At 41.7% G+C, this 26,070-nt stretch overlaps 2 protein-coding genes, 1 long non-coding RNA gene and 1 pseudogene across 5 annotated transcripts; 3 read left to right on the top strand and 1 right to left on the bottom strand.

Moving 5' to 3' along the window:
- Window positions 1-558: 558 nt before the first annotated feature.
- LOC115162558 (cannabinoid receptor type 1A) lies at window positions 559-3,607 on the top strand. Its single transcript, XM_029713985.1, has 2 exons — window positions 559-979; window positions 1,818-3,607. The coding sequence occupies exon 2, from the start codon at window positions 1,828-1,830 to the stop codon at window positions 3,241-3,243; it is 1,416 nt and encodes a 471-aa protein (XP_029569845.1). The 5' UTR covers window positions 559-979; window positions 1,818-1,827; the 3' UTR covers window positions 3,244-3,607.
- A 1,624-nt stretch (window positions 3,608-5,231) lies between these two features.
- LOC115162556 (akirin-2) lies at window positions 5,232-13,565 on the top strand. Of its 3 annotated transcripts, none has more exons than XM_029713984.1 (6): window positions 5,232-5,471; window positions 5,716-5,927; window positions 12,251-12,385; window positions 12,531-12,680; window positions 12,777-12,848; window positions 13,001-13,565. In XM_029713984.1, the coding sequence occupies exons 2-6, from the start codon at window positions 5,747-5,749 to the stop codon at window positions 13,009-13,011; spliced, it is 549 nt and encodes a 182-aa protein (XP_029569844.1). In that variant the 5' UTR covers window positions 5,232-5,471; window positions 5,716-5,746; the 3' UTR covers window positions 13,012-13,565. The 3 variants fall into 3 exon arrangements, with proteins under 3 accessions (XP_029569844.1, XP_029569842.1, XP_029569841.1); XM_029713982.1 differs by having other exon boundaries at window positions 5,233-5,471; window positions 5,738-5,927; XM_029713981.1 differs by having other exon boundaries at window positions 5,233-5,927.
- Window positions 13,566-14,187: 622 nt separating this feature from the next.
- On the bottom strand, window positions 14,188-21,121 carry LOC115162555 (origin recognition complex subunit 3-like; annotated as a pseudogene).
- Window positions 21,122-21,723: 602 nt separating this feature from the next.
- LOC115162557 (uncharacterized) lies at window positions 21,724-25,615 on the top strand. The gene is made up of 2 exons (XR_003869576.1): window positions 21,724-21,841; window positions 25,223-25,615. It is a non-coding gene; the product is annotated as an uncharacterized LOC115162557 (long non-coding RNA).
- The last annotated feature ends 455 nt before the right edge of the window (window positions 25,616-26,070 follow it).

The following is a 26,070-nucleotide window of genomic DNA, read 5'->3' as shown; positions in this document are numbered from 1 at the left end:
TATGTTACTGGGATCAGGGCACCCTTGTGAATGAGACCCTGGTCTCAATGGGTTTTCCCTGAATAAATAAAGATAAAATAATGAACTTCCTCAATGCGAAGTAATCCTCAGACTGAATTCACATGATGGGCAGCTGACTCTAATAACCCACTTACCAGAGACATATAGCCTATTCTCTGCAATTGTCCCACTACACACCCACAACCTCATTTTAACACCTCTGCAGCTCCTGATATTATATATTTTTCTACACACTGCTACATGTGGTTAAATATATCAAACTTGGCTGGATATTTTTTTTTACCCACCCTTCCTTCCAGGCTATAGAACACATCATGCCTTTCTGCCAGTCACAATAAATGGAATACTCTACCATTAGTGATGGTTGCATACATACAAGAACACATCATACAGACATATTACCCAAGATAGGAGGATGTTATCATTTCTTATAGGTTGAAGTGAGAATCTAAACACAATAGTAATAAAAAGTGGTTAACCAAGTAAATGTTAGTGTTTTAGCATTATTTAGAATAATGGTACTCATGCTTTCGTTATCCTCAACCACACTGGTCGATAATGGTTGGGTGGGTGTTCAAAATGATGGAGGGTCTCATTATTGAGTGAGCGTGGATGTTGGGATGCGATGCGAGCGCACTATACTGGTCCAAGGCGTTGTGGCACCTCGGAGCACGTGACACAGAAGCGCACAAAGCGACCCCTTCCTTATAAATAATAATCCCATACCTCAAACAGACACATGCTGTCTCTTGACTTTACTAAACAATGATGCCGGGCTCATCATGACGAAAATTCGAATTAAAAACTACTTTTGATACACTTTGATAAAGCAACTGTTGACATCAGTAGGCTACGATTCCTGAGATTGGATATGTGGATACACTTTCTCTTGTCTTCATGTAATAAATTAAATCTGGCATATGGATCGACGCTAGTTATTTGTGCAAAGAATGTGAAGGTAAAAACAAATTTTGTTTTAATAAAATCAAATGTTGCATTAATGCATAGTCAAAAATGTTTTACTTCATTGATTTATCTATGACCTTATGACAGTGTATATTCTTATGTGAATCTAATTACTTGCCTGCAGCCTCTCTACAACCTTACTTATTGTTGGTCTTTCTTATTCGTTCATGAGTGGGACAAGGGGCATCGTCACGTTGTTGTATAGCCTATATCACAACCAGTAAATGGTTTGCTTATCTATAAACATCTGCATGAAAATGTTATCACAATTATTCTCAATAGCCTGTACTTTTTTATTAATGAAAAAGGTTATTGTAGGTTATTGTATTTTTTTACGAAATGTACAGATATATTAATTATCAAATGGAAGGGTTATGTACTGTTTATCTATGAGAGCAAAACATAGTCATGTACAATTAAATAGATTGATTCAACAAATCAATCTTGTCTTGAGAGAATATAACTACCTTGATGCATAATTAATTGAATAATTATTTTGAAACGTAATCCTTTATTAACCCTTAATTGAAAGGAGAGATTGACCTACATAGGCTACTCAATGCAATGTCTTTATCCTGGGGGCAGCACAGAAGGTTAGATATGGGTCTCATTAATTTGTCATCGACTGTTAATTCTCTCACCATTGTCTGAGACGCATCTGCTGGAGAGTCAGCTGGCTGATACAGCAGGGATGTCAATAATGTGACCCAGCAACATATCCACATCACCCACAGTTAAATACATACACGTTTGCCATCCCCCACGTCACAATTAAACTAAATAATAAAAAGGATTGATCATTTCTAAATTGTCTGGAACTTTTTCTCTAGATACTCAGCCATGAAGTCTGCTCTGGATGGAATAGCCGACACCACTTTCCGAACAATAACTAACGGTTTGCAATATCTTGGCTCCAACGATGTGAGCAACAGTGACCCGTCCATTGATTCTGGCTTTGCCAAGACTGGATTCCATTTAAAGAAGGCTAACTCTGCCCCACTTAGAAACTACTTCCCTGGAGTAGCTAGAGACGAGGAGCTCATCTTAAATGGCAACTCCATTTACCAGACCAACATCTCTGATCTGGTTGGCAATGGGACCTTTGTGGACGGCGGGGATTCTATCCAATGCGGGGAGAACTTTGTGGACATGGAGTGCTTCATGATTCTGACCCCCATCCAGCAGTTGGTAGTAGCGATCATGGCACTCACTCTGGGAACCTTCACAGTGCTGGAGAACCTTATCGTACTGTGTGTGATCCTCCACTCCAGCACCCTGCGCTGTCGGCCCTCCTACCACTTCATAGGCAGCCTGGCTGTGGCCGACCTTCTGGGCAGTGTCATATTTGTGTACAGTTTCTTGGACTTCCATGTGCTACACCGGAAGGACAGCCCCAATGTGTTTCTCTTTAAGCTTGGTGGGGTCATCGCCTCTTTCAGTGCCTCTGTGGGCAGTCTCTTTCTCACAGCCATAGACCGCTACATCTCCATCCACAGGCCCATGGCTTACAAGCGGATCGTCACCAAGACAAAGGCTGTCATCGCCTTCTGCATGATGTGGACTATCTCAATCGTCATCGCGGTGCTCCCCCTACTGGGCTGGAACTGTAAGCAACTGAACTCAGTGTGCTCTGACATTTTCCCACTCATCGACGTGATGTACCTGATGTTCTGGATAGGGATGACCAGTGTGCTGCTGCTGTTTATCATCTATGCCTACATGTTCATCCTGTGGAAGGCCCACCACCATGCCGTGCGCATGATGAGCCGCAGCTCCCAGAAGTGCATCATCGTCTACACAGCGCATGGCACCAAGGTGCAGACATTGCGACCCGAGCAGGCCCGCATGGACATCCGCCTGGCCAAGACATTAGTGCTGATTCTGGTGGTCCTCGTCATCTGCTGGGGCCCTGTGCTGGCCATCATGGTCTACGACCTGTTCTGGAAGATGAACAACTTTATCAAGACGGTTTTTGCCTTCTGCAGCATGCTCTGCCTGCTCAACTCCACCGTCAACCCCATCATCTACGCCCTGAGGAGTAAGGACCTGCGCCGGGCCTTTCTTAACATCTGTCAGACATGCAGGGGAACTTCTCAACCACTGGACAACAGCGGTGAGTCCGATTGCCACAGCAGGAGCGTAAAAGGCACAGCCACAGCCCACAAATCCATGACTAGCTGTGCAAACACCACTGTGAAATTGGCCAAAGTCACCCTGTTGGTCTCCCCCGAGACAACGCCGTCAGCCATCATGTGACTGTGAAGGAATCGACTCTGAAGGAATTATGTAGAATAGTCACTACCCCAACTAGCACTGCACTGAAAGTTTGCTAAACATCAACTTCTAATTCAGTTCTTCGAAGTATATGTAGCTGTAGGATAAGATAATGTGTTTTTTATTTCAATCTTTCAGAAGAACTTCGTTTATTTTCATAGGGAAATAATGGCGATAAGCATTGTTAAACTGCACAGTTGTGTATTTAGTGGCATGCTGATCTGCCCTTTGACTGTATGGTTTGTCTCTATAAAGTGTTTGTAGGTGAAATTGGCTGTTCTTTATATTGTAAATTAGTACATTGTGATGGTTTGTAGTTCTTGTCATAAAGCATGTTGTATGAAACTGTTTCGATTTCCTTATTTTTTGAGTGATGCATAATTGAGGGCCATGTTGTGATATACAAGAGTAGATCATGTACATCTTTTCAATGATTCACATTATTTAATCTTATGCGGAGACAGATTTCCCCCAACGAAGAACCACAACCACAAATACATGTAATGTTGTGCAGTATTAAACATGTTCTTTCCCCCTCTCCATCTCTCCATATGCATTAAATAAGTGTTTTTCTATGAATACACATTTTAATTTCTGTTTCAAATAAAAAAATTCAGGAAAGCAGCTTCTGAACCACATACAGCATAATACACATGTATTTTTTGCATCTCATGAGATTGAGGACGGCACTGCAATGCTACTGTGAAGAATAGACCTTGTTATCTCATGAAACTACAGAGACAGAAAAAATAGAAAGTATTTATGTGCAGTTACTTATTCCAAAACAGCTAATTTAGTAATAAGCAATGTATATGAATGTTTTCATCTGATCACAGCAATTAAAACACAATAGCCAGTGTATTTTATTGCAGCTGTACTTACACCAAAAGCTTTACAATCCATCACCTACCAAAAACTGACAAAACAATGACAAATGAAAGAAAATCTGCAGAGAACCTCTAAGTCAGTGAAGAACTAAAGGAATGTGCATTTTTAAGATGTCTCTGCTAGGATAAAATGTGCACATACTTCATTTATAATCCCTGTGGCTCAGTTGGTAGAGCATGGTGTTTGCAACGCCAGGGTTGTGGGTTCGATTCCCACAGGGGGCCAGTACAAAAAATATATATATATATATAAATGAAATGAAATGTATGCATTCACTACTGTAAGTCGCTCTGGATAAGAGCGTCTGCTAAATGACTAAAATGTTTAAAAAAAAAAGTAAATGTAATAATATATATTCAAAATGATTAAACACCTTTATGTGATTTAGTTTCCAAGCCTCTGAATAAAGTCAAGTGTGCACAGTACTCATAAGGCAGGCACGATATATTCTTATCAGAAGCAAGTAGTCTTATCGGACTTTTGGTTGTACATGTTTTTGTCAGTCTGGAGGAGAAAGAGGTGTTAGGCAGTGGCACACGGGATAATGTGCCATGTTGTAGTGGCACATGAGATAATGTGCCATGTTGTGTGAGGTACTGTACTGTCGCGTAAAAGTAAGTTAAACCCAAGATAAAAATAAATATAAAGTGAAAAACTAACAGAAAAGGCACAAAACCTACATGTGAAACAAGCAATTTTACCATACGGGCCCATGCATTTGCAGAGCAAAAGAGACAGGCAAAGACTAATGGAAATACACCAATCTTCAAGATTAAAGTAACAAGAATGTGTATGAATATGGCTACTGGATATATACTAAAGTATATGGATAGCAGCGCAAAATTATGTAATGTATTATGTAATTCCATAACCACACAAACGACCAACTTTTGTCTGCACTACAATTCTGCTATCCCGAATCCTTGAGAAGTCCCTACCCTTATCTAACTATTTGACCATTTTAAACTTCAACTTCAATCGGCTAATGCCAGAGTTTGGACGTCCTATGGATCCCAGATTGCAGGGACCGCAGTCCAAATCCCATCATCATCATCAGTCTCATCAGCGCATGCCCAACCGACCCGGCATGAGCGCATAGTTGAATATTTGACGTCATCAATACAAGAAACAGACGGCTCTGTTGGTCAAAAACAAGAACAAGCTGACGTTAGGCAGCAAGTTATATCTTCGTCTGAATGTATAACTTAGCTAGCTAAGGACATCCAAACAGATAACGTTATAAGATAGGTAAGAGTGAAAACAAAAGTCAACGTTACACGGGCGTCGGAGTGATAGGAGGAGGGCAACTTTTCCCCGGAAAGGTGAAGGGAATTTGTTTTAATTTGGTTGGTTAACGCTAGCTAGCTAGCGTGATAAGTTAGCTAACGGTAGCAAACAACAGTCGCAAGACTCCTTCCTGGACTTGTCGAAGTTGCAAAGCTAGCCAGCTAGCTGAAAAGCCATCAGGATAAGCTCTTTTTTAGCTAGCTAACGAACGTTAGAAAGCCATTTTCTTTTGTGTTTCGCATTAGCCACACTACACTGTTCCTCGTTCGGTCTTTGTAGACCAATCTTTGAACCCTCCTAGGTTCAAATCATGGCGTGTGGAGCGACCCTGAAAAGGACCATGGATTTTGATCCATTGATGAGTCCGACGTCCCCTAAAAGGAGAAGATGTATTCCGGTGTCCCCATCATCATCATCCTCCTCATCACCACGGAAATACCTTCGCATGGAGCCATCACCATTTGGAGAAGTGTCATCCAGACTATCAGCTGGTAAGTACTATACCGGATGAACCCAAACTCATAACAGACATCTAGTAAGCCAGGCAGTGGGCAATCTTGCTGCACGTTAAAGGTCCAACGCAGCAGTTGTTTTTAATCAAAATATCAAATAATTTATGGGTAATTAAGTACCTTACTGTGATTTTAATTTAAAACAATGGTCAACAACAAAAAATTGCTGGCAGGCCAAAACTCCATTCCACCAAAACAGGCTGAAATTTCAGGTGGTCTTTTAAAACAGCTCTTACACTAGAAGGGCATTTTTCACAATATTATTTCAACCTCATAGTGTGGAAATATAAAACACAGGAAAATCACGTTAATGGCACTGGGCCTTTTAAGTTAGCATGTTCTTTTTCCAAGATCATGCTAGGTGTTAGCCAATAGCTACTTGTGTCATTGTACTGTAGCAGCAGCTACAGTGCATTCGGAAAATATTCAGATCCCTTGACTTTTTCCACATTTTGTTATGTTACAGCCTTATTCTAAAATTGATTAAATAAATGTTTTTTTCTCATCAATCTACACAAAGTACCCCATAATGACAATTGATTGGAGTCCACCTGTGGTAAATTCAATTGATTGGACATGATTTGGAAAGGCACACACCTGTCTATGTAAAGGTCCCACAGATGACAGTGCATGTCAGAGCATAAACCAAGCCATGAAGTCGAAGGAATTGTCAGTAGATCTCTGAGACAGGATTGTGTCGAGGCACAGATCTGGGGAAGGGTACCAAAAAATGTCTGCAGCATTGAAGGTCCCCAAGAACACAGTGGCCTCCATCATTCTTAAATGGAAGAAGTTTGGAACCACCAAAACTCTTCCTAGAGCTGACCGCCCAGCCAAACTGAGCAATCGCGGGAGAAGGGCCTTGGTCAGGGAGGTGACCAAGAACCCCAATGGTCACTGACAGAGCTCCAGAGTTCATCTGTGGAGATGGGAGAACCTTCCAGAAGAACAACCATCTCTGCAGCACTTCTCCAATCAGGCCTTTATGGTAGAGTAACTAGATGGAAGCCACTCCTCAATAAAAGGCACATGACAGCCCGCTTGGAGTTTACCAAAAGGCTAAAGGACTCTGACCTTGAAAAAACAAGATTCTCTGGTCTGATGAAGCCAATATTGAACTCTTTGGCCTAAATGCCAAGCGTCACATCTGGAGGAAACCTGGCAACATCCCTACGGTGAAGCATGGTGGTGGCAGCATTACGCTGTGGGGATGTTTTTTAGCGGCAGGAAGACTATTCAGGATCTAGGCAAATATGAGCGCAGCAAAGGACAGAGAGATCCTTGATGAAAACCTGCTCCAGAGCACTCAGGACCTCAGACTGGGGAGAAGGTTCACCTTCCAACAGGACTACGACCCTAAGCACACAGCCAAGACAACGTAGGAGGGGCTTCGGGACAAGTCTCTGAATGCCCTTGAGTGGCCCAGCCAGAGCCCGGACTTGACCCCATCGAACATATCTGGAGAGACCTGAAAATAGCTGCGCAGCAACGCTCCCCATCGAGCCTGACAGAGCTTGGGAGCAGAGCTTGGGAGACTCCCCAAATACAGTTGTGCCAAGCTTGTAGCGTCATACCCAAGAAGACTCGAGGCTGTAATCTCTGCCAAAGGTGCTTCAACAAAGTACTGAGTAAAGGGTATGAAAACTTATGTAAATGTGATAGTGTGTAGGTTGATGAGGGGGGAAAAAATATGAGGGGAAAAACAATTGAATCCATTTTAGAATGAGGCTGTAACATATAAAAATATGGGCAAAGTCAAGGGGTCTGAATACTTTCCGAATGCACTGTATTTTGAAAAAATATCAGTGTTTTCAAACCCAGATGCGCGAAGCAGACTTATGGAGCGAGAGACCTGCCAAAAGGTTGAACGTACGTATTGTTAGGATCCTAAGAAAATCAATATGTAAATTGTTAGGATCGTAAGAAAAGCCGTGCGTGAAACATAAACATTACATTTAATTTGTGAACATACAAACACCATGTTACAATTACGGACTAACATTTTAGACTTGAACAAATCTTGTTGCAATCCTTACGAACAATAATACCTTTGAATTTGTCAGTTTCATATTACCAACAAACAAAAAACGCACACCAAATGGCCTGTGAGGAGTGCTACGTGAACAAGCATAACACAACATAAAAAAAAAAGAAAGTCAAGGAAACCGGAAAGAGTTATCCAGCATGTTTTCAAGTTAAGTGTCCATTCTCTATTACTCCTTAGTTAAGTTTACTTCACATTAGGTACTTAATGTAATTGATTTGTTTGCCAGCGCAAGTCTAGATAGCACTAGCTGTGTTATGCCTACACCTAGCGGACTGAAACTTCACTGATGTATCTAAAGCATGGGCATATCTCTGTGTGACGTGGACATCCCCATCCATGCACCTTATCAAAATAAGACTAATTCAATATTGCACCATCCCATTCTCTGGGCTCTGTATGCAATCATAACTAGTAGTATCTACCAGGAATAATGAAACATTGAGTCATCTATTATTGTTCTATCTTGCCAAAGCATACTCTGTAGGAGGGGTTAATAGGAATGTAAAATAATTTGACATGAGTTATATGAATCGGGTCATGAACATATGGACTGTGAAATGAATAAGGGAGAGGTGAAACATAGGTTAAGTCTGGCATAAGCTTATTCCCACACTTTACAGTAACTCTGTTGCAATGGTCTTAAGTCGTCTCCGTATAGGCTATTCCCTCCATCGTGACACTGCTGCCCAGTTGAAGAGCTTGTGATCTCCTTGCAGCACCACAGCACCATGCAACTTTGGAAAAGCACCCCTCAGCCTCAGAAGATGCCCTTCTGGAGGCATGCAGCCATAGTCGTTATACCCTAATGTAGACCTATTTGCCTACTAGCCAAATAAAGTGATGAACATGCATGATGCATGCAACTCGCCATTCCAACATATTTGAACATTGAATTCATCCTTCATTCAGTTCAGCCAGTCAGTATGCCATCCATTCAGTAATTTGTCTGAGTTGCAATAGGAACTAAATCAAAGAGAATAGAGCATTCTTATCCATTTTTTAAATTGTTTTATTTCACCTTTATTTAACCAGGTAAGCTAGGCCTGGCCAAGATTAAGCAAAGCAGTGCGACACAAACAACAACACAGAGTTACACATGGAATAAACAAGCATGCAGTCAATAGCACAATAGAAGAAAAAAAGAGTCTATATACAGTGTGTGCAAATGGCGTGAGGTAAGGCAATAAATAGGCCATAGTAGCGAAGTAATTACAATTTAGCAGATTAACACTGGAGTGATAGATGAGCAGATGATGTGTAAGTAGTGATACTGGTGTGCAAAAGAGCAGAAAAGTAAATAAAAACAATATGGGGATGAGGTAGGTAGATTGTGTGGGCTATTTACAGATGGACTATGTACAGCTGCAGCGATCGGTTAGCTGCTCAGGTAGCTGATGTTTAAAGTTAGTGAGGGAAATAAGTCTCCAGCGATTTTTTTTTATTTATTTTTTTTTATTTTATTTTTTTTATTTTATAAAAATAAAAAAAAATTGCAATTAGTTCCAGTCATTGGCAGCAGAGAACTGGAAGGAAAGGCGGCCATAGCAGGTGTTGGCTTTGGGGATGACCAGTGAGATATACCTGCTGGAGCACGTGCTACGGGTGGGTGTTGTTATCGTGACCAGTGAGCTGAGATAAGGCGGAGCTTTACCTAGCATAGACTTATAGATGACCTGGAGCCAGTGGGTCTGGCGACGAGTATGTAGTGAGGGCCAGCCGACTAGAGCATACAGGTCGCAGTGGTGGGTGGTATAATTTATTTTATTTATTTACTTTACCGTTATTTTACCAGGTAAGTTGACTGAGAACACATTCCCATTTACAGCAATGACCTGGGGAATAGTTTCAGGGGAGAGGAGGGGGATGAATGAGCCAATTGTAAGCTGGGGATGATTAGGTGGCCGTGATGGTATGAGGGCCAGATTGGGAATTTAAGGGGCTTTGGTAACAAAACGGATGGCACTGTGATCGTTTGCTGAGTAGAGTATTGGAAGCTATTTTGTAGATGACATCGCCGAAGTTGAGGATCGGTAGGATAGTCAGTTTTACTAGGGTAAGTTTGGCGGCGTGAGTGAAGGAGGCTTTGTTGCAAAATAGAAAGACGATTCTAGATTTGATTTTGGATTGGAGATGTTTGATATGAGTCTGGAAGGAGAGTTTACAGTCTAACCAGACACCTAGGTATTTGTAGTTGTCCACATATTCTAAGTCAGAACCATCCAGACTAGTAATGCTAGTCGGGCGGGCGGGTGCGGGCAGCGATCGGTTGAAAAGCATAGTTTTACTTGCATTTAAGAGCAGTTGGAGGCCACGGAAGGAGTGTTGTATGGCATTGAAGCTCGTTTGGAAGTTAGTTAACACAGTGTCCAAAGAAGGGCCAGATGTATACAGAATGGTGTCTGCGTAGAAGTGGATCAGGGAATCATCCGCAGCAAGAACGACATCGTTGATATATACAGAGAAAAGAGTCGGCCCGAGAATTGAACCCTGTGGTACCCCCATAGACTGCCAGAGGTCCGGACAACAGGCCCTCCGATTTGACACACTGAACTCTGTCTGCGAAGTAGTTGGTGAACCAGGCGAGGCAGTCATTTGAGAAACCAAATCTATGTGTATTCAAAATTCTCTAAAGGTTCTTTAGCCTATCATTTTAATAATAAAATGTTTAATTTAGGCCTATTTAAATAAAAAAGCCTAAATTGCAATACCTAAAAGTTGAAGGCCTATCATTTTGGGTACTGGTGTCATGCGGAATAATTTTAGAACTCTATTTGTGTTTTATACCTGTTTTTATCATAGGGCTCCCCTTCAAGAGACCCTAGCTCCCAGGCCTCTAAATATAGCATCTACATCATTTTTAAACAAAATAGTTGAAGCACGTGCAGTGGCTGATAGCTTAAACAGATCTGGCAATAAGAATAGGCTATAGATTGTCTTTGACTCCTTGGCTATTTCGCTCAGGACAGGTTATAGCCAAGACTTAGGCAATATTTAGTTTCATCTCATTTATTGACATGGATATAGCCTCTGAGTGATGGGGTTGTGCAATGCAAATGTCTAAAACAAGCCTACATACAAAGTGGAATTCTTTATTACAACAGTCAAAATGCCTAATAAAGGCCTACAGTCCATACTCCCAAATACTGGGAAAAATGTGATTCATTAGGTTACATGATCACCAAAGTAGCCCCATGCGGCTATAAAAATAAATTATGCAATTATATGGCCATTAAATAACACAACAGCATGGCATATTTAGATAGCGGAATAGCCCTAGCCATAATCATATTTACTTTCTATTTTGCAGCTCAGGTGGTTATTGTAGACAAGGCTCTTCTGAGTCTTTATCATTCTCACACAAGTCAAAGGCCCAAGCCAATACTACACCATCTACTGGTATAACGTTGTTATTGAATGCAGATCTAAAACAAGCTCTAGACTTTTATTTTGGAATTGAAACCAGAAGCTACAAAGCAACTAACTTCTGGGCTAGAGTTGCTTGATTGACTAGCTACATTCGGTGCATGTCCTTTGCAGATGCCACATTGCTGCCAAAAGTTTGTATGCATAAAAAAGATCTGTAACCCAGTAAAGTGAGACATAATAATTAAGTGTAAATGTTCATTTATCGTCGTAACATAGGGTTTCTACGTTTACAGATCTAATTTTACGCTTCATGTTTCATTTAATGGCTTTTCTTACGATCCTAACAATTTACATATGGATTTTCTTACAGTCCTAACGATACGTACGTTCAACCTATTGGCAGCTCTCTCGCTCCATACAGACCAGACCAGGGTTTGTCAAGTCAATGGGAGAAGTGAAATTCATCCTTAGTTGTTCATTTTCTTTCATTTTAAAGCCAAAACCTAGATTCGAGCCAGTGTCTGAAGTAGCTGCAACTGTCATTACTACAACCCTGTGAAAGTGACACTCTTTTATCGAAGGAGTGCCTTTAATTTGACGGCCTGCACATGCGCAGTTCGGCGCAACAAGACTGTTAGACCCGATGACGTGTTTCTGCACACGAGCTTTGCTAGCAAACATCATCTTGACATCGCTGACAAGTGTCATCAGGGATTTCTATTGGAGAAGCAGTTTCTGCATATCGTCATACTGTACTGTCTTTGTTAACATGTTGTCGGCCATAAGGAGTGATAAGGATTGCACTGTAGTGCGAGGCCTCCATTAGATTTGACAAGTTGTTTGACCAACGTCCTATCTGAATAATTTAGACTGTATCATCTTATTCTAGAGCAAATTCTGAACAACATCAAGCAGGAGTACAAACGCATTCAGAAGAGAAAGCACATAGATGGAGTTTACCAACAGACAGAGGGTTGCTACTCGCCAGAGTCTCCACCCCATCTTAGTGGATCCAGTATGCCAGGTTTGTTATACGCTTAGAGTGTACTATTAGCCTAAACCCTGGTGAGTGGAGGAGATCCACAATACTAAAGGAACTAGACCCCCCCCCCCCCCCCCCCCCCCCCAACATGCAAATGACCTAATTGCTTTATGTGTGTCCTCTGCAGGCACATCTGCTGGAGGTTCTTCTCCATCAAAGAAAGAACAGCCCTTATTTACTCTTAGACAAGTTGGAATGATTTGTGAACGTTTACTGAAGGAGCGTGAAGACAAAGTGCGGGAGGAATATGAGGAGACCATGACTTCCAAGTTGGCAGGTGTGGACAGTCGAACACAATTCAGAAAGTGCACCATGTGATTTTTAGTTACAGGCAAATTAAACCCATCCCTTTCCTCCCACATTTCTATTACAGAACAATATGACACTTTTGTGAAGTTTACACATGACCAGTTGATGCGACGATTTGGAGAACAACCTGCAAGCTGTGAGTATTGTTCTGTCCATTTTTCTGTTTAATTCTCAGTGCATGTACCATTCCATTGCTGAATGTGAGAAGGCAACTGTGACACCTGAATGGAAAACCTCTAAGGTGACGCTAATATGGCTGGTTTTCTGCTTTTATCTATTCATTTCCAGATGTTTCCTGAGAGACCGACTTTGCTAGGCGAGTTATCGAGTTTAAATCTTTGGAAATCCCTGCAAGAGATTGGTTTAATGAAACGTCTTACTGTGCCATATTTCTCCTTTAGGCAAAGGTTTATCTAAGCCGTTGTCAGTGGTAATCTCTCTCACGTAAGCAACTAGGTGCTTCCTAATGTCATTTTATGGACCCCCTCTACCAGTGGCCTACATTTCTCCTGCTGTACCTGTATCGATAAGTCGTCACTCTCTTACTTTTATAAAGTCATCTGGCATTCGACTTTATTCACCGTTTTATTTCTTTGTTACACATGTATATATGATCAAGGAATGTAGACAAAGGTTTGCTGGTCAATCTATTAGCAAGTGGAAGGTACTGTTTTGAGAAGAGAATTTGCAATGCCCCAGAGCCTTTTTGTATGGGACTTTACAAAGACTAACATCAATTCATTAGATTTTTTCCCACTTTCAAAATGTTATTTATTTCATTGACTGTTTTGCTTTCAAACCTATGTACTTAGTAGAAAAACCAAACAATAAAATGTTAAGTTTCATGTCGTCACAACAGGGTAATGCTCTAATTAACTGAAGTTATAATATTTCAATGGTAAATAGCTAATAATGTAATCAAGTAGATATAACACCTATGATATCAGGTTCTGTCAACCCAGTCGCTTGTGTTCGACCACAGCTCCCTGCCTCCACTATGGAGTTAAAGGCACGTGTCAATCTCATTCCACGAAGGGCCGGGATTTTGCTCCACCCTTGTACTTGATCGGTGAATTAAGGTCACTAATTAGTAGGAACTCCCCTCACCTGGTTGTCTAGGTCTTAATTGGAAAAACAAAACCCACACACTCGGCCCTGCGTGTAAGTCTTGACAATATTCATCCCAGTTGCACTTAATCTTCATTTAGCCCTCAAGTGGTGGAATGATCTCGTTTCGTCACCTGTTTTCAACCACTGCATGAAGACCCATCTGTTCATTACATATGAATGCACCCCTTAAACTTGTTAACATGGCTGCTTTTATCCTTTTTGTGATACTGCTACTTGATGACAATGTTTTATAATATTGTATATACACACTTCCCTTTGAGTGTGTTTTGTTAATGGAGTAAACTGTAAACATGTTTGCATTTGCCACACCTTTTAAGAACACACTGGAGCAAATCATGATAAACTCAATTGAAATCACCTTTTATTAAAAAACAATTGACACATACATACTATACAACAAGCTCAGAGACTGAATCAGCAGCCTCCCCAGGTCAGACTTCTGCTTGGTGGATTTTATGAATCGCAGGAACTCTAGCTCAGAAACAGCCTGGATAAAAAAAAAAAAAACTGGTTGCCTTTGGCAGGAGGCTGAAACTTGGACCCAAGTGAATCTTCCAGCAAGACAATAACCCTAAGCACACATCGAAGTCCAAAGAAATAGTTAATTGACCACAAAATCAACGTTTTGCAATGGCCATCTCATTCTCCGCACTTGAACCCCATTGAAAACCCGTGGTTTGAATTCAAGACGGCTGTCTTTCTGAGCAATTGTATTAGTATAACAATATAATACAACATAGCTCACTCGGTATTTGTGCTATTCATTTTCTACAGTCTTTTGTTGCTCACCTTTATTAAGGGTGCCAATAATTTGACCTGACTGTATATCTAGGCTATGGAAGAGGAAAAAGACTGCAGTAGGACATGTGGTATGAAAAGCAATATTCAAAATATATCACGATCAAGTATTTTAAGACTTCAACAGTTAAAGGATACCGTTTGAGTTCATCCACTTTGCCATAGTCAGCATCCTTGCCCTCTGCAGCCGAGACCACTGTAGCATAAGCCTGCAAATACATACAAATTCACTCAATGCAATATGTAAAGTGTTCTTGTTCAGTAAAGAATACCAACAATAGTGTTTCATTTGATTCTTTATAAAAACCTACCTCCTGCCAGTCACAGGTTGACGAGCCTCCCACACTCCATATGGAGTTTGTACACAATGCAGATGTCAGGAGCAGCATTGGAAATTGTCCCGTCCTCGGTCAGCAGGTTTTCATTCTGAACCACACAACATTAGCATCAGTATCAGCTGCTGTTGTAGCTTTAACACTTAAAGTTTTGGCTGATACTCAGTTGTCTAAAGAGACTGGCTTACCTCCTTTCCTTTTCCTTCATCTGCACTGAAAGAATTGTGAATAGGTGAAAGTAAGCCCACTGATAGTAGTCCACCATATTGCTTACACCCATCAAGTCTTTCCAGATTAGGGAGAGGATATGAGGAAAGGAGTTTACTAGACACTATTGAGACAAAGCCTCTGTGGTAAGTTGTTTACCTTCAGGTAATGGTAGGGGTTGCTGAGGGCAGTCTGGATGGCATGGCGTTGAGGTGGGGTCCCAGGACAGCAAAGGAGCTATAGTAGCACACCTCATACTGGGATTCGGGTAGGGGTACTACTGTACATATTAGACGTGTATTAAATCGGTCTTTCTCTTCCATTACAAAAATGTTACCTTTTGCAGTTGGAACAGGTCTGTTTTCTTCTGGAGACCTTTCCCTGGAGAAGAGATGATCTCCCCAGCTGCACCCGCTGCAGCAGCAACATCTGATAGGGTAGAAGCAATCGAAAAGTACATTTCACCACCATAGAAATATAATTAAAGTCTGCTATTTTAATGTGTCAGAGATCCATTTAAAAATGGTAAAGCAAAACCCTCATCATCATCGCTACTTTCTGTCCGACTGGTCAACTTTGGCGAGTAAATCCTCCAGTTGGAGCAGCGCTCATTTTCTTGGTCTTGCCAGGTTTTCAGGATCTCAGTGCACTTTTGCAGCGCTGCTACAAGTTCATCTTTGGCCATCATCCTGGGGTGAAACGTAGAGTGTTGTCAAAAGAAAGGAGCGCAAGCAAACTGAACTTTCTTATCTTAGCAGGTGACTGAGTACATGGCAACTTCTATAGAACTTTGAAATATGTTGCGTAAGGCAATGTTTGTGCTTTATATCGACGTTAAACATCGATTTTGGAATCAATCATTACCTCAGCTGCATGGCAGACACACACTCTTCATTCTCCCACACATTCTTCTCCAGACAGGATATGTGCAGTTCCCTTATCTGAAAATCGAGGCATATGTGGAACAGGCGAGACAGTTGGTGCCATGCTCTACAATTACATTCCTAACATGAGGTATTATTTCAATGGCAACCTTGATAAACAAAATGTTCAAACCTGTTTCCCGAGAGGGTATTTAGGTAGAGAAGACGTTAGAACGTGGAGATACCTCAGAATGGGGTAGTGGTTCTTATGGTATTTGCGAAGAACTTTCAGTAGTTTCTGACACACTTCCTAAAAAGAGTGTCAGGACACACAATCACCCAAGACCAGAGTCAATACATTACACTAAGCTCATAATTCAGTCTTGTCAATACAAGGTTCAGAACCTCTCAACAGCACTCAATATTTACCTTCACATGGTCATCACTGGTCAACAGCTGCATTTGCTCCTGGGGAGCCTGCTTCTCTACGTACCTGGGGGAAAGGGTGCGAGGTAAACACCAAGAATCACAACAAGTTTTAAACAGACGAACCACACAACATTTAAATAATGTTACTCAACCATCATATGGGTAGAAGTGTGTGTGTGTGTGTGTGTGTGTGTGTGTGTGTGTGTGTGTGTTGGAGACTTGTGTGCATGTGTGTGAGACAGTCACCTCATGAAGGATGGCAGCTGGCAACTGTTGGATCCTCTCTACATCCCGTGGCTGAGCTCAGTGGCGTGGCCTCCTTACAGCACAGCACGCTCAGAGGCTGGCTGTGAAAGTGCTCCAGCAGAGCCAACTGGTAAGGGGGCCCCATGGTCAACACACACACACACAAACCTGAGAACAAGCAACGCTAAGGATAAGGTAACTATTCACAGGAATAATCCAAAATAATACATCTGGCCCACATCTCAAAGTTAGTCTTTGAAAGACAATACAGAGCAGTTAACATTGTGTTCAGTCAGTTATTCCACTTCAACACATTTGAACAGTTCTAAAACAGTCACACCAACAATCAGAGGGCAGTACTCACCTGTGGTGGAGGAAGATGCTGACCAGCACCTGCAGCACCTTGCCACTGGCTTAACAGGAAACAGTGGGGTTAGGATCACCTTGAGACTCAGACGGGAAAGCAATACTCACACTAAAGTCTGAATTCTAACTTGAGATTGACGTGTAACAAAACAAAAAAAATAATGTCATCAATGGGGATTAAGAGTGAAAATGTGCGTTATGTGTGTTGATCTCTAGTTGGTATTCAGCTGCACCTTTAGAACCCTATTGGGTTTAGGAATGGGGCACAGAGGAGCATGATCACTGTGTACCCAATACAACTACATCAAAGTGAATGGATGGATCCATGGTAGCTACAGACCTACCTTGTCTATGACAGTAGTCAGGTGCCGGGTGCAGGACAGGGACTGGAAGAGCTCAATGCACAGCAGAAAGAATATGGACTGGGGTAGCATGTGCTGAATGGTGCTGGGAGACGTGGTGATGTCAAAGACGAACATCAGAGGAAGCTGCTCCACGTACCGACTGTTGCAGAGAACGGGGAGATTATACAGCATGTCACGCATTAGCATTTTTAACATATGTTAGAGGTACCCTCACACAAGTACAAGTGCATTTTCCTCATTCAATCAATCTAACAGAGGTCAGGGATCATGTCCCCCCCCCCCCCCCCCCCCGCAGATGATGAAGTTTTGCAGCACTCTAGGGTTGAACGCCTCTAGGTCCTTGAAGATCACTAAAATGGGAGGATGCTGTTGCATGTCTTTGCCAACAGAAGTATGCTTTTTGCCTGGGATGCCAGACAAATTATTAGGACCAAACAAATTATTTGTGCACATAAGACTCATGAGTTGTAATGAGCATTTACATAATGTAGAGATAGTAAGGTCAAAATCTATAAAATGTGAGTGTTTTACATAAAAGCATTATATTAGTCCTCAATTGTGTGCAGTAGCTTTGTACCTTTGTCACAGTCTATCTATCCTACCCTGCCTTTCTAAGGTCTTCGAAAGCCAAGTTAACAAACAGATCACCGACCATTTCGAATCCCACCGTACCTTGTCCGCTTCGCAATCTGTATTCCAAGCTGGTCATGGGTGCACCTCAGCCACGCTCAAGGTCCTAAACGGTATCATAACCGCCATCGATAAAAGACAATACTGTGCAGCCGTATTCATCGACCTGGCCAAGGCTTTTGACTTTGTCAATCAACACATTCTTATCGGCAGACTCAATAGCCTTGGTTTCTCAAATGACTGCCCCGCCTGGTTCACCAACTGTTTCTCAGATAGAGTTCAGTGTGTCAAATCGGAGGGCCTGTTGTTGGGACCTCTGGCAGTCTCTATGGGGGTGCCACAGGGTTCAATTCTCGGGCCGACTCTTTTCTCTGTATACATCAATGATATCGCTTTTGCTGCTGGTGATTCTCTGATCCACCTCTACGCAGACGACACCATTCTGTATACATCTGGCCCTTCTTTGGACACTGTGTTAACTAACCTCCAGATGAGCTTCAATGCCGTACAACTCTCCTTCCGTGGCCTCCAACTGCTCTTAAATGCAAGTAAAACTAAATGCATGCTCTTCAACCGATTGCTGCCCGCACCTGCTCGCCCGTCTAGCATCACTACTCTGGATGGCTCTGACTTAGAATATGTGGACAACTACAAATACCTAGGTGTCTGGTTAGACTGTAAACTCTTCTTCCAGACTCACATTAAGCATCTCCAATCCAAAATTAAATCTAGAATCAGCTTCCTATTTCGCAACAAAGCATCCTTCACTCATGCTGCCAAACATACCCTCGTAAAACTGACTATCCTACCGATCCTCGACTTCGGCGATGTCATTTACAAAATAGCCTCCAACACTCTACTCAGCAAACTGGATGCAGTCTATCACAGTGCCATCCATTCTGTCACCAAAGCCCCATATACTACCCACCACTGCAACCTGTATGCTCTCGTTGGCTGGCCCTCACTTCATATTCATCGCCAAACCCACTGGCTCCAGGTCATCAGGTTTTTGCTAGGTAAAGCCCCGCCTTATCTCAGCTCACTGGTCACCATAGCAGCACCCACCCGTAGCATGCGCTCCAGAAGGTATATTTCACTGGTCACCCCCAAAAGCCAATTCCTCCGTTGCCCGCCTTTCCTTCCAGTTCTCTGCTGCCAATGACTGGAACGAACTGCAAAGATCACTGAAGCTGGAGACTCATATCTCCCTCACTAACTTTAAGCATCAGCTGTCAGAGCAGCTTACAGATCATTGCACCTGTACATAGCCCATCTGTAAATAGCCCATCCAACTACCCCAACCCCATACTGTTATTTATTTTTGCTACTTTGCACCCCGGTATCTCTACTTGCACATTCATCTTCTGCACATCTATCACTCCTGCGTTTAATTGCTAAATTGTAATTACTTCGCCACTACGGCCTATTTATTGCCTTACCTCCCTAATCTTACCTCATTTGCACACACTGTATATAGACTTTTCTATTGTGTTGTTGACTGTACGTTTGTTTATTCCATGTGTAACTCTGTGTTGTTTGTCGCGCTGCTTTGCTTTATCTTGGCAAGGTCGCAGTTGTAAATGAGAACTTTTTCTCAACTAGCCTACCTGGTTAAATAAAGGTGGAAAAAAATAAGTAATGTACCAGTCACAGAGCGTGCCAAGGGAGCAGTGCACCCTCTTCTGGTTAACATTGGTACTGTGTTGCTTAGGCTCTTCCTCCTCTTCAACATCCACTGACACACAAGCACCCATCAGTCTCTCTAAAACTCTCTGCATCAGGTGCTTCAGGGCTGAGGACAGAACCAAATGAAAATATTATGATTTGAGTTAGGTAGTATCCATGTGTCATAAAAAAAAATGCCATTCAGATACTTATTACATCAAAGTACAAATAAATTAAATGTACCAATTACCAACCTCAAATAGCGGTTGTACAAATTCCCTTGTTGACTAATAATAGAAATACGAGTTATTTCCCAAGTACCACATACATGGGACTGACCTGCACACTCTTTGGCTTATATGGAGACAACAAAAGGAGTCACCGACTGCTGCAGCTGGTCAGAGGCGCTCTGGAAGGTAATTTCATGATTTGGCACATTAACTCCTACACAGTAAGAAGAGACGAGACATACAGTTACTTAGTTCATCTCTATCCCATGGACAACATATCAAAATACACTAATTTAGGCATTTCGCATGAGCCCTGGTCATGCCAAAGACTTTTGCATGTGCACCCTCTCTTTTGAATAACATACCACGCACTAGGGCAGCCGTGGGAATCTCATTGGCTCTCATACCTGATGCCCAGTCATCCGTGCCACGCTGGAAAGTGGAGGCCCTCTTTCTGCTCAACTCCAATAGGCTGTCTAAAGTTATCCTGTTCAGCTCATTCCGCAGAAACTGTAAAGAGTAAACAATGTACATTTTCATGCCTGATAAAAGCCTGTAACTTTTTCAGTTGGTGAAACGTTCACAACGTTACAGATAGAAATGTAATAGAGCCGACACAATTCCCTATTCCGCATGACAATTATATATGTTCAATATTATATATTTATATGGGAACATTGCTCCCTCCTAAACAGGGCACAACTGATTGGCATAAGCACAATGATGCCAATGCCAAATGTCTGCCTTCATTTTCTCCAATAATGTCTGCTATTCTCTGTGTCCTCATTGCCATGAGCGAAATAATCCTCTGGAGAAAATATGGCACTGGCAGAATATTCAGTTTTGACAAAACAAAGTACACATATTATTCAATTACTGTGTTTAAATATGACCAGCGACCCATATAGTTATCTATAAGATCACTCACCCACAGTTGGCCTCTTCTTTCTCTTGATGACACGATCATTGTGTCTTCAGTGGGCTGTCAAGAAGCAATAACTTAATAAACAAGTGTTGTGGCGCGATAAAAACATTATAGGTAAGGTCGTTTTGCCAAACTAAAGTTAGTAATCCAGCTGACATACGTGGGAAAGACGTAACGTTATTTTCCACGGTGATGTATTCATTCACCGCTCCCAACAGGAAATCTCAGTAAAACAAATTGACTGTCATTAGCCTACCTTTGAAATTGACGAAGTTGTCGAAATGTGACTGTCCCAGACAGACTATGTTCTGTAAAATATGTTTTATTCTTTGACAGATTGTCCGAAGCACTTTAGTGGTCATGGTGGTGGGGGGGAGGACGGCCAGATTAATCTAGTATCAATTCTCCCGATTTTGTTATCCTTTCACTGATTAAAAAAAAAAAGTAATTCGTGTTAATAATCTGCATGTTTTTTCCATTCATTGTGTATGCACCCCTAAACCAGAAACATGCTGCTGATAGAACCATAGTCTGGAATCGATTAAAAACAGGTCATTGATTTCTAATTTCTTATGTTGCAAGCTGACTGACTCAGCTGTGCTAGCTCGGTCGCAGTGTAGCAATTTAAGCAATAGGCTCTATGCATTATACTCTATACTGCCTCCAACGTTGTAATTTACTTCGATCATGGAATGTGCATAAGAGCTATTTGCTTTGTTGCTATGACAATACGTTCACCTGTAACGTTATACCAGTTGATAGCCAGGCTGGGATACGTAGCCAGAGCTAGCTTTTGATCGATATCTAACCAGTCTGCCCCCCTCTATCCTCTGGAGTATAGGCTAGCTAAGAGATGGAGCAGAGCCAGGAATTGCTGCGCTTTTTTGAGAGATCGAGGGTTTGCTGAGGATCTCGTACAGACCTTCATCAATTAAAAAGGTAGGCCTACGTGATAGCTGACTTTTAGGGGTTTCGTGACAAACTAGTTATAGCGCAGGGATGAGCGCGCACCATCATTGACATTTGCACCTGTTAACACCGGAAGCCTCCTGTCCTAGAAGTTATTCCTTTCTGCCTCTGACAATTAGACACATCAAGGCGTTTGCCTGATGCCATGTTTTACTGGAAAATCAAAGATGTCACTAAGCAAACACATTTAGCGTAGTTCCGGGTGGAGAAAGTTGCGTTCTGTGCATGGTTTAGCTCTGTATTTACAAATCAGCAATCGAATAATGTAGTTGACAGTACGGTAAGGAGCAGGCAAAATAAACTTTCCAATTACCTGAACCAGTCATGACAGCGCTATTATTTCATGGTGTAATCTCAATTATCCAGCAGATGGCGCTGTTCATGTTGTGCATGTAGCATGAATCCGAGTTTGCGCATAGTGTCTTTAGTTTGCGTCGTAAACATGCATAATTCAGTTATGACAGCTAGCGAGGGTCCTGACTTTTCAGGTCATTGAAATTACTAAACTTAAGTCTACTTAAGGTCGCCGTTCATAGAGCTACACAAATCCAGAGTAGACTCATGTTCAACTATAAAGTCAGCCATATTACCCATGGTTCTGAAAAAGGAGTTAAAAAGGCAGTACAAGGAGTTTGTCTCAATAATATATTACAATACTATACAAACAATGAATTCATAGGCTATTATAATAACCGTCTCTCCTTCCAGTTCTCTGCTGCCAATGACTGGAACGAACTACAAAACCTCTGAAACTGGAAACACTTATCTCCCTCACTAGCTTTTAAGCACCAGCTGTCAGAGCAGCTCACAGATCACTGCACCTGTACATAGCCCATCTATAATTTAGCCTAAACAACTACCTCTTCCCCTACTGTATTTATTTATTTAGCTCCTTTGCAACCCATTATTTCTATTTCTACTTTGCACTTTCTTCCACTACAAATCTACCATTCCAGTGTTTTACTTGCTATATTGTATTTACTTTGCCACCATGGCCTTTTTTGCCTTTACCTCCCTTATCTCACCTCATTTGCTCACATTGTATATGGACTTATTTTTCTACTGTATTATTGACTATGTTTGTTTTACTCCATGTGTAACTCTGTGTTGTTGTGTCGAACTGCTTTGCTTTATCTTGGCCAGGTCGCAATTGTAAATGAGAACTTGTTCTCAACTTGCCTACCTGGTTAAATAAAGGTGAAATAGAAAAAATAAATAAATGCAGTTCAAAGTGTCAAAGAAAAGTGTCTCTCAAAACAACATTCTAGCCAGATAAACTGCATCAGAGGAATGTTGTCCATATATATATATATATCTCAAACCATAAATAACTAGAACCATAAATAACTAATGAGCTTCACGAAAGAAAATTGATATTCAAGCCACTAAAGGCTGTCATGTTACTGCAAGGCTGCTATCGGTGCACATAACAGCTTCCCGGTAAATACAAACAATGACAGATAAATCAACAAATAAATCTAGGTTTATGATGAATTTAAATAAAATTTAGAATGCCTACTTATAAAGGAAGTTAAAGACGCATGCATGACAAACAAAGCAAACTCAACCAAATAACGTCAAACTGACATTTGGGGAACCCTGGTCAACTCTGTGGTGCTGAAAGGACAGCGCCGCTGCCTAGCCAGATTTACAGTGCATTCGCAAAGTATTCAGACCCCTTCACCTTTTCCACATTTTGTTACGTTGCCTTATTCTAAATAGTTTTTTACCCTCAATCTACACACAATACCCCATAATGACAAAGTCCCCCCCCTAAAAAAATTTAATAAACACATTTACATAAGTATTCAGACTCTTTTCTCAGTACTTTGTTGAAGCATCTTTGGCAGAGATTACAGCCTCAAGTCTTCCTGGGTATGACGCTACAAGCTTGGCACACCTGTATTTGGGGAGTTTCTCCCATTCTTCTTTGCAGATCCTCTCAAGCTCTGTCACGTTGGATGGGGAGCGTCGCTGCACAGCTATTTTCAGGTTTCTCCAGAGATGTTCGATCGGGTTCAAGTCTGGGCTCTGGCTGGGCCACTCAAGGACATTCAGAGACTTGTCCCGAAGCCACTCCTGCGTTGTATTGGCTGTGTGCTTAGGGTCGTTGTCCTGTTGGAAGGTGAACCTTTGCCCCAGTCTGAGGTCCTGAGCGCTCTGGAGCAGGTTTTCATCAAGGATCTCTGTACTTTGCTTCGTTCATCTTTCCCTCGAGTCTCGCAGTCCCTGCCGCTGAAAAACATCCCCACAGCATGATGCTGCCACCACCATGCTTCACTGTAGGGATGGTGCCAGGTTTCCTCCAGATGTGATGCTTGGCATTCAGGCCAAAGAGTTCAATCTTGGTTTCATCAGACCAGAGAAATCTTGTTTATCATGGTCAGAGTCCTTTAGGTGCCTTTTGGCAAACTCCAAGTGGGCTGTCGTGCGCCTTTTACTGAGGAGTGGCTTCGTCTGGCCACTCTACCATAAAGGCCTGATTGGTGGAATGCTGCAGAGATGGTTGTCCTTCTGGAAGTTTCTCCCATCTCCACAGAGGAGCTCTGTCAGTGACCATCGGGTTCTTGGTCACCTCCAGTGGGACCGTATATACAAAGGTGTGTGCTTTTCCAAATCATGTCCAGTCAATTGAATTTACCACAGGTGGACTCCAACCAAGTTGTAGAAACATCTCAAGGATGATCAATGGAAACAGGATGCACCTGAGCTCAATTTCAAGTCTCACAACATTTTTAAAAACATTTCTAAAAACCTGTTTTCGCATTGTCGTTATGGGGTATTGTGTGTAGATTGAGGAACAAAATGTATTTAATACATTTTAGAATAAGGCTGTAATGTAACAAAACGTGGAAAAAGTTGAGTGGTCTGAATACTTTCCAAATGCACTGTATAATTATGCCGCTTTTGGGCAGTGGATGGTTGGGGCACAGTTTGTCACACCATTTTGGGACTTGTGATTTTATATATAAAACACACACACACACACACACACACACACACACACACACACACACACACACACACATTGATTCTTGAAAAATAATAAACTTAGAAATGCCTCATGAGCTTAGTTCAACAGAACCCAAATTTGATCTTGTTTTTATTTTGATATAATGGATGGTCAGTCCTTGCATCCATAGCTCTGTGTATGAATTTGAGAGTTGTTACATTACTCCAGGCCCATTCTTCAGCTTTTTACCAAAACAGAGGCAGGGTTGGCCGTTTTGTTATTGTTTCAATTAAGGATTCTTGCTTTAATTGAGCTATGTATTCATACATCCACTATAACCATCCATCAAATCAAGTTAATTGCACAAGGTTGTAACTACTTTCCTCTTTTGTTTTCAGATTTACTGCAGTGCCGTCGAGGTCATGACGGATGCCGAACTCGCAAAATGCGTGCCCAGATTTACTGATCGTATTCCCGTAAGGCAGTACTGCAAAAGAGAAGTGGCCGCTCTCCAGGGATCCAGTGTGTTCAAAGCTGCAGATCGTTTTTTTATTTTTTATTGTTCCATAAGCCTAAAGAAAGGTCATAAGTAGTCAGCAAAACGTTGTGGAAACTCCAACGCTAAGAAAACAGAACGTACTTTCCAAATTGGATGGCTGGAACAAGTTGGAGTCGACTCATTCTGCCAAGTTAGAGAGAAAAAAAGCTGGTGGGACATGACAATTAAAGGCACCAAAGACGATTACTATGGCAGAGCTGTTGGAGGTCACCAAGTCACTTTTCTTTCCAAATGGAAAAGGAAAACTAGGGCATGTCAATGATTTGGAATTTAAGATGCGAGGCTTTACTAAGGGAGCGCTAGACCCATCTACTTCATTGGTCGAACAATACGAACTCAGAAAAGAAAATATTTTAAGTATATCTTTCCAGCAGATGAAACTCATGGCAGCTGCCTCTATTTCCAAAGAGAAGAATAACAGAACCAAGTACAGCAGAATCAAATCAAATGTTTTGTCACATGCGCCGAATACAACAGGTGTAGACCTTACCGTGAAATGCTTACTTACAACCCCTTAACCAACAATGCCGTTAAGAAAATATTTAGTAAAACAAACTCAATAAAATAAACAATAACGAGGCTATATACAGGGGGTACCGGTACAGAGTAGGGTACTTTCTAAATGTAATCCGTTAGTTACCTGTCCAAAATTTTTATCAGTAATGTAACCTTTTGATTACCCAAACT

Source organism: Salmo trutta, chromosome 25 (genome assembly GCF_901001165.1).
Source record: "Salmo trutta chromosome 25, fSalTru1.1, whole genome shotgun sequence".
NCBI classification, from domain to species: Eukaryota; Metazoa; Chordata; class Actinopteri; order Salmoniformes; family Salmonidae; genus Salmo; species Salmo trutta.
The sequence above is the reverse complement of the archived record's forward strand: the minus strand, read 5'-3'. Positions and strand labels throughout refer to the sequence as shown.

What these genes read in the sequence shown, in the direction of transcription:
- LOC115162558 (XM_029713985.1), top strand. Translation starts at nt 1,828, where the DNA reads ATGAAGTCTGCTCTGGATGGAATAGCCGACACCACTTTCCGAACAATA.
- LOC115162556 (XM_029713984.1), top strand. Translation starts at nt 5,747, where the DNA reads ATGGCGTGTGGAGCGACCCTGAAAAGGACCATGGATTTTGATCCATTG. An exon ending in GTCATCCAGACTATCAGCTG is followed by an intron (nt 5,928 to 12,250) that starts GTAAGTACTATA and finishes ATCTTATTCTAG; the next exon opens with AGCAAATTCTGAACAACATC. An exon ending in CATGACTTCCAAGTTGGCAG is followed by an intron (nt 12,681 to 12,776) that starts GTGTGGACAGTC and finishes TTTCTATTACAG; the next exon opens with AACAATATGACACTTTTGTG.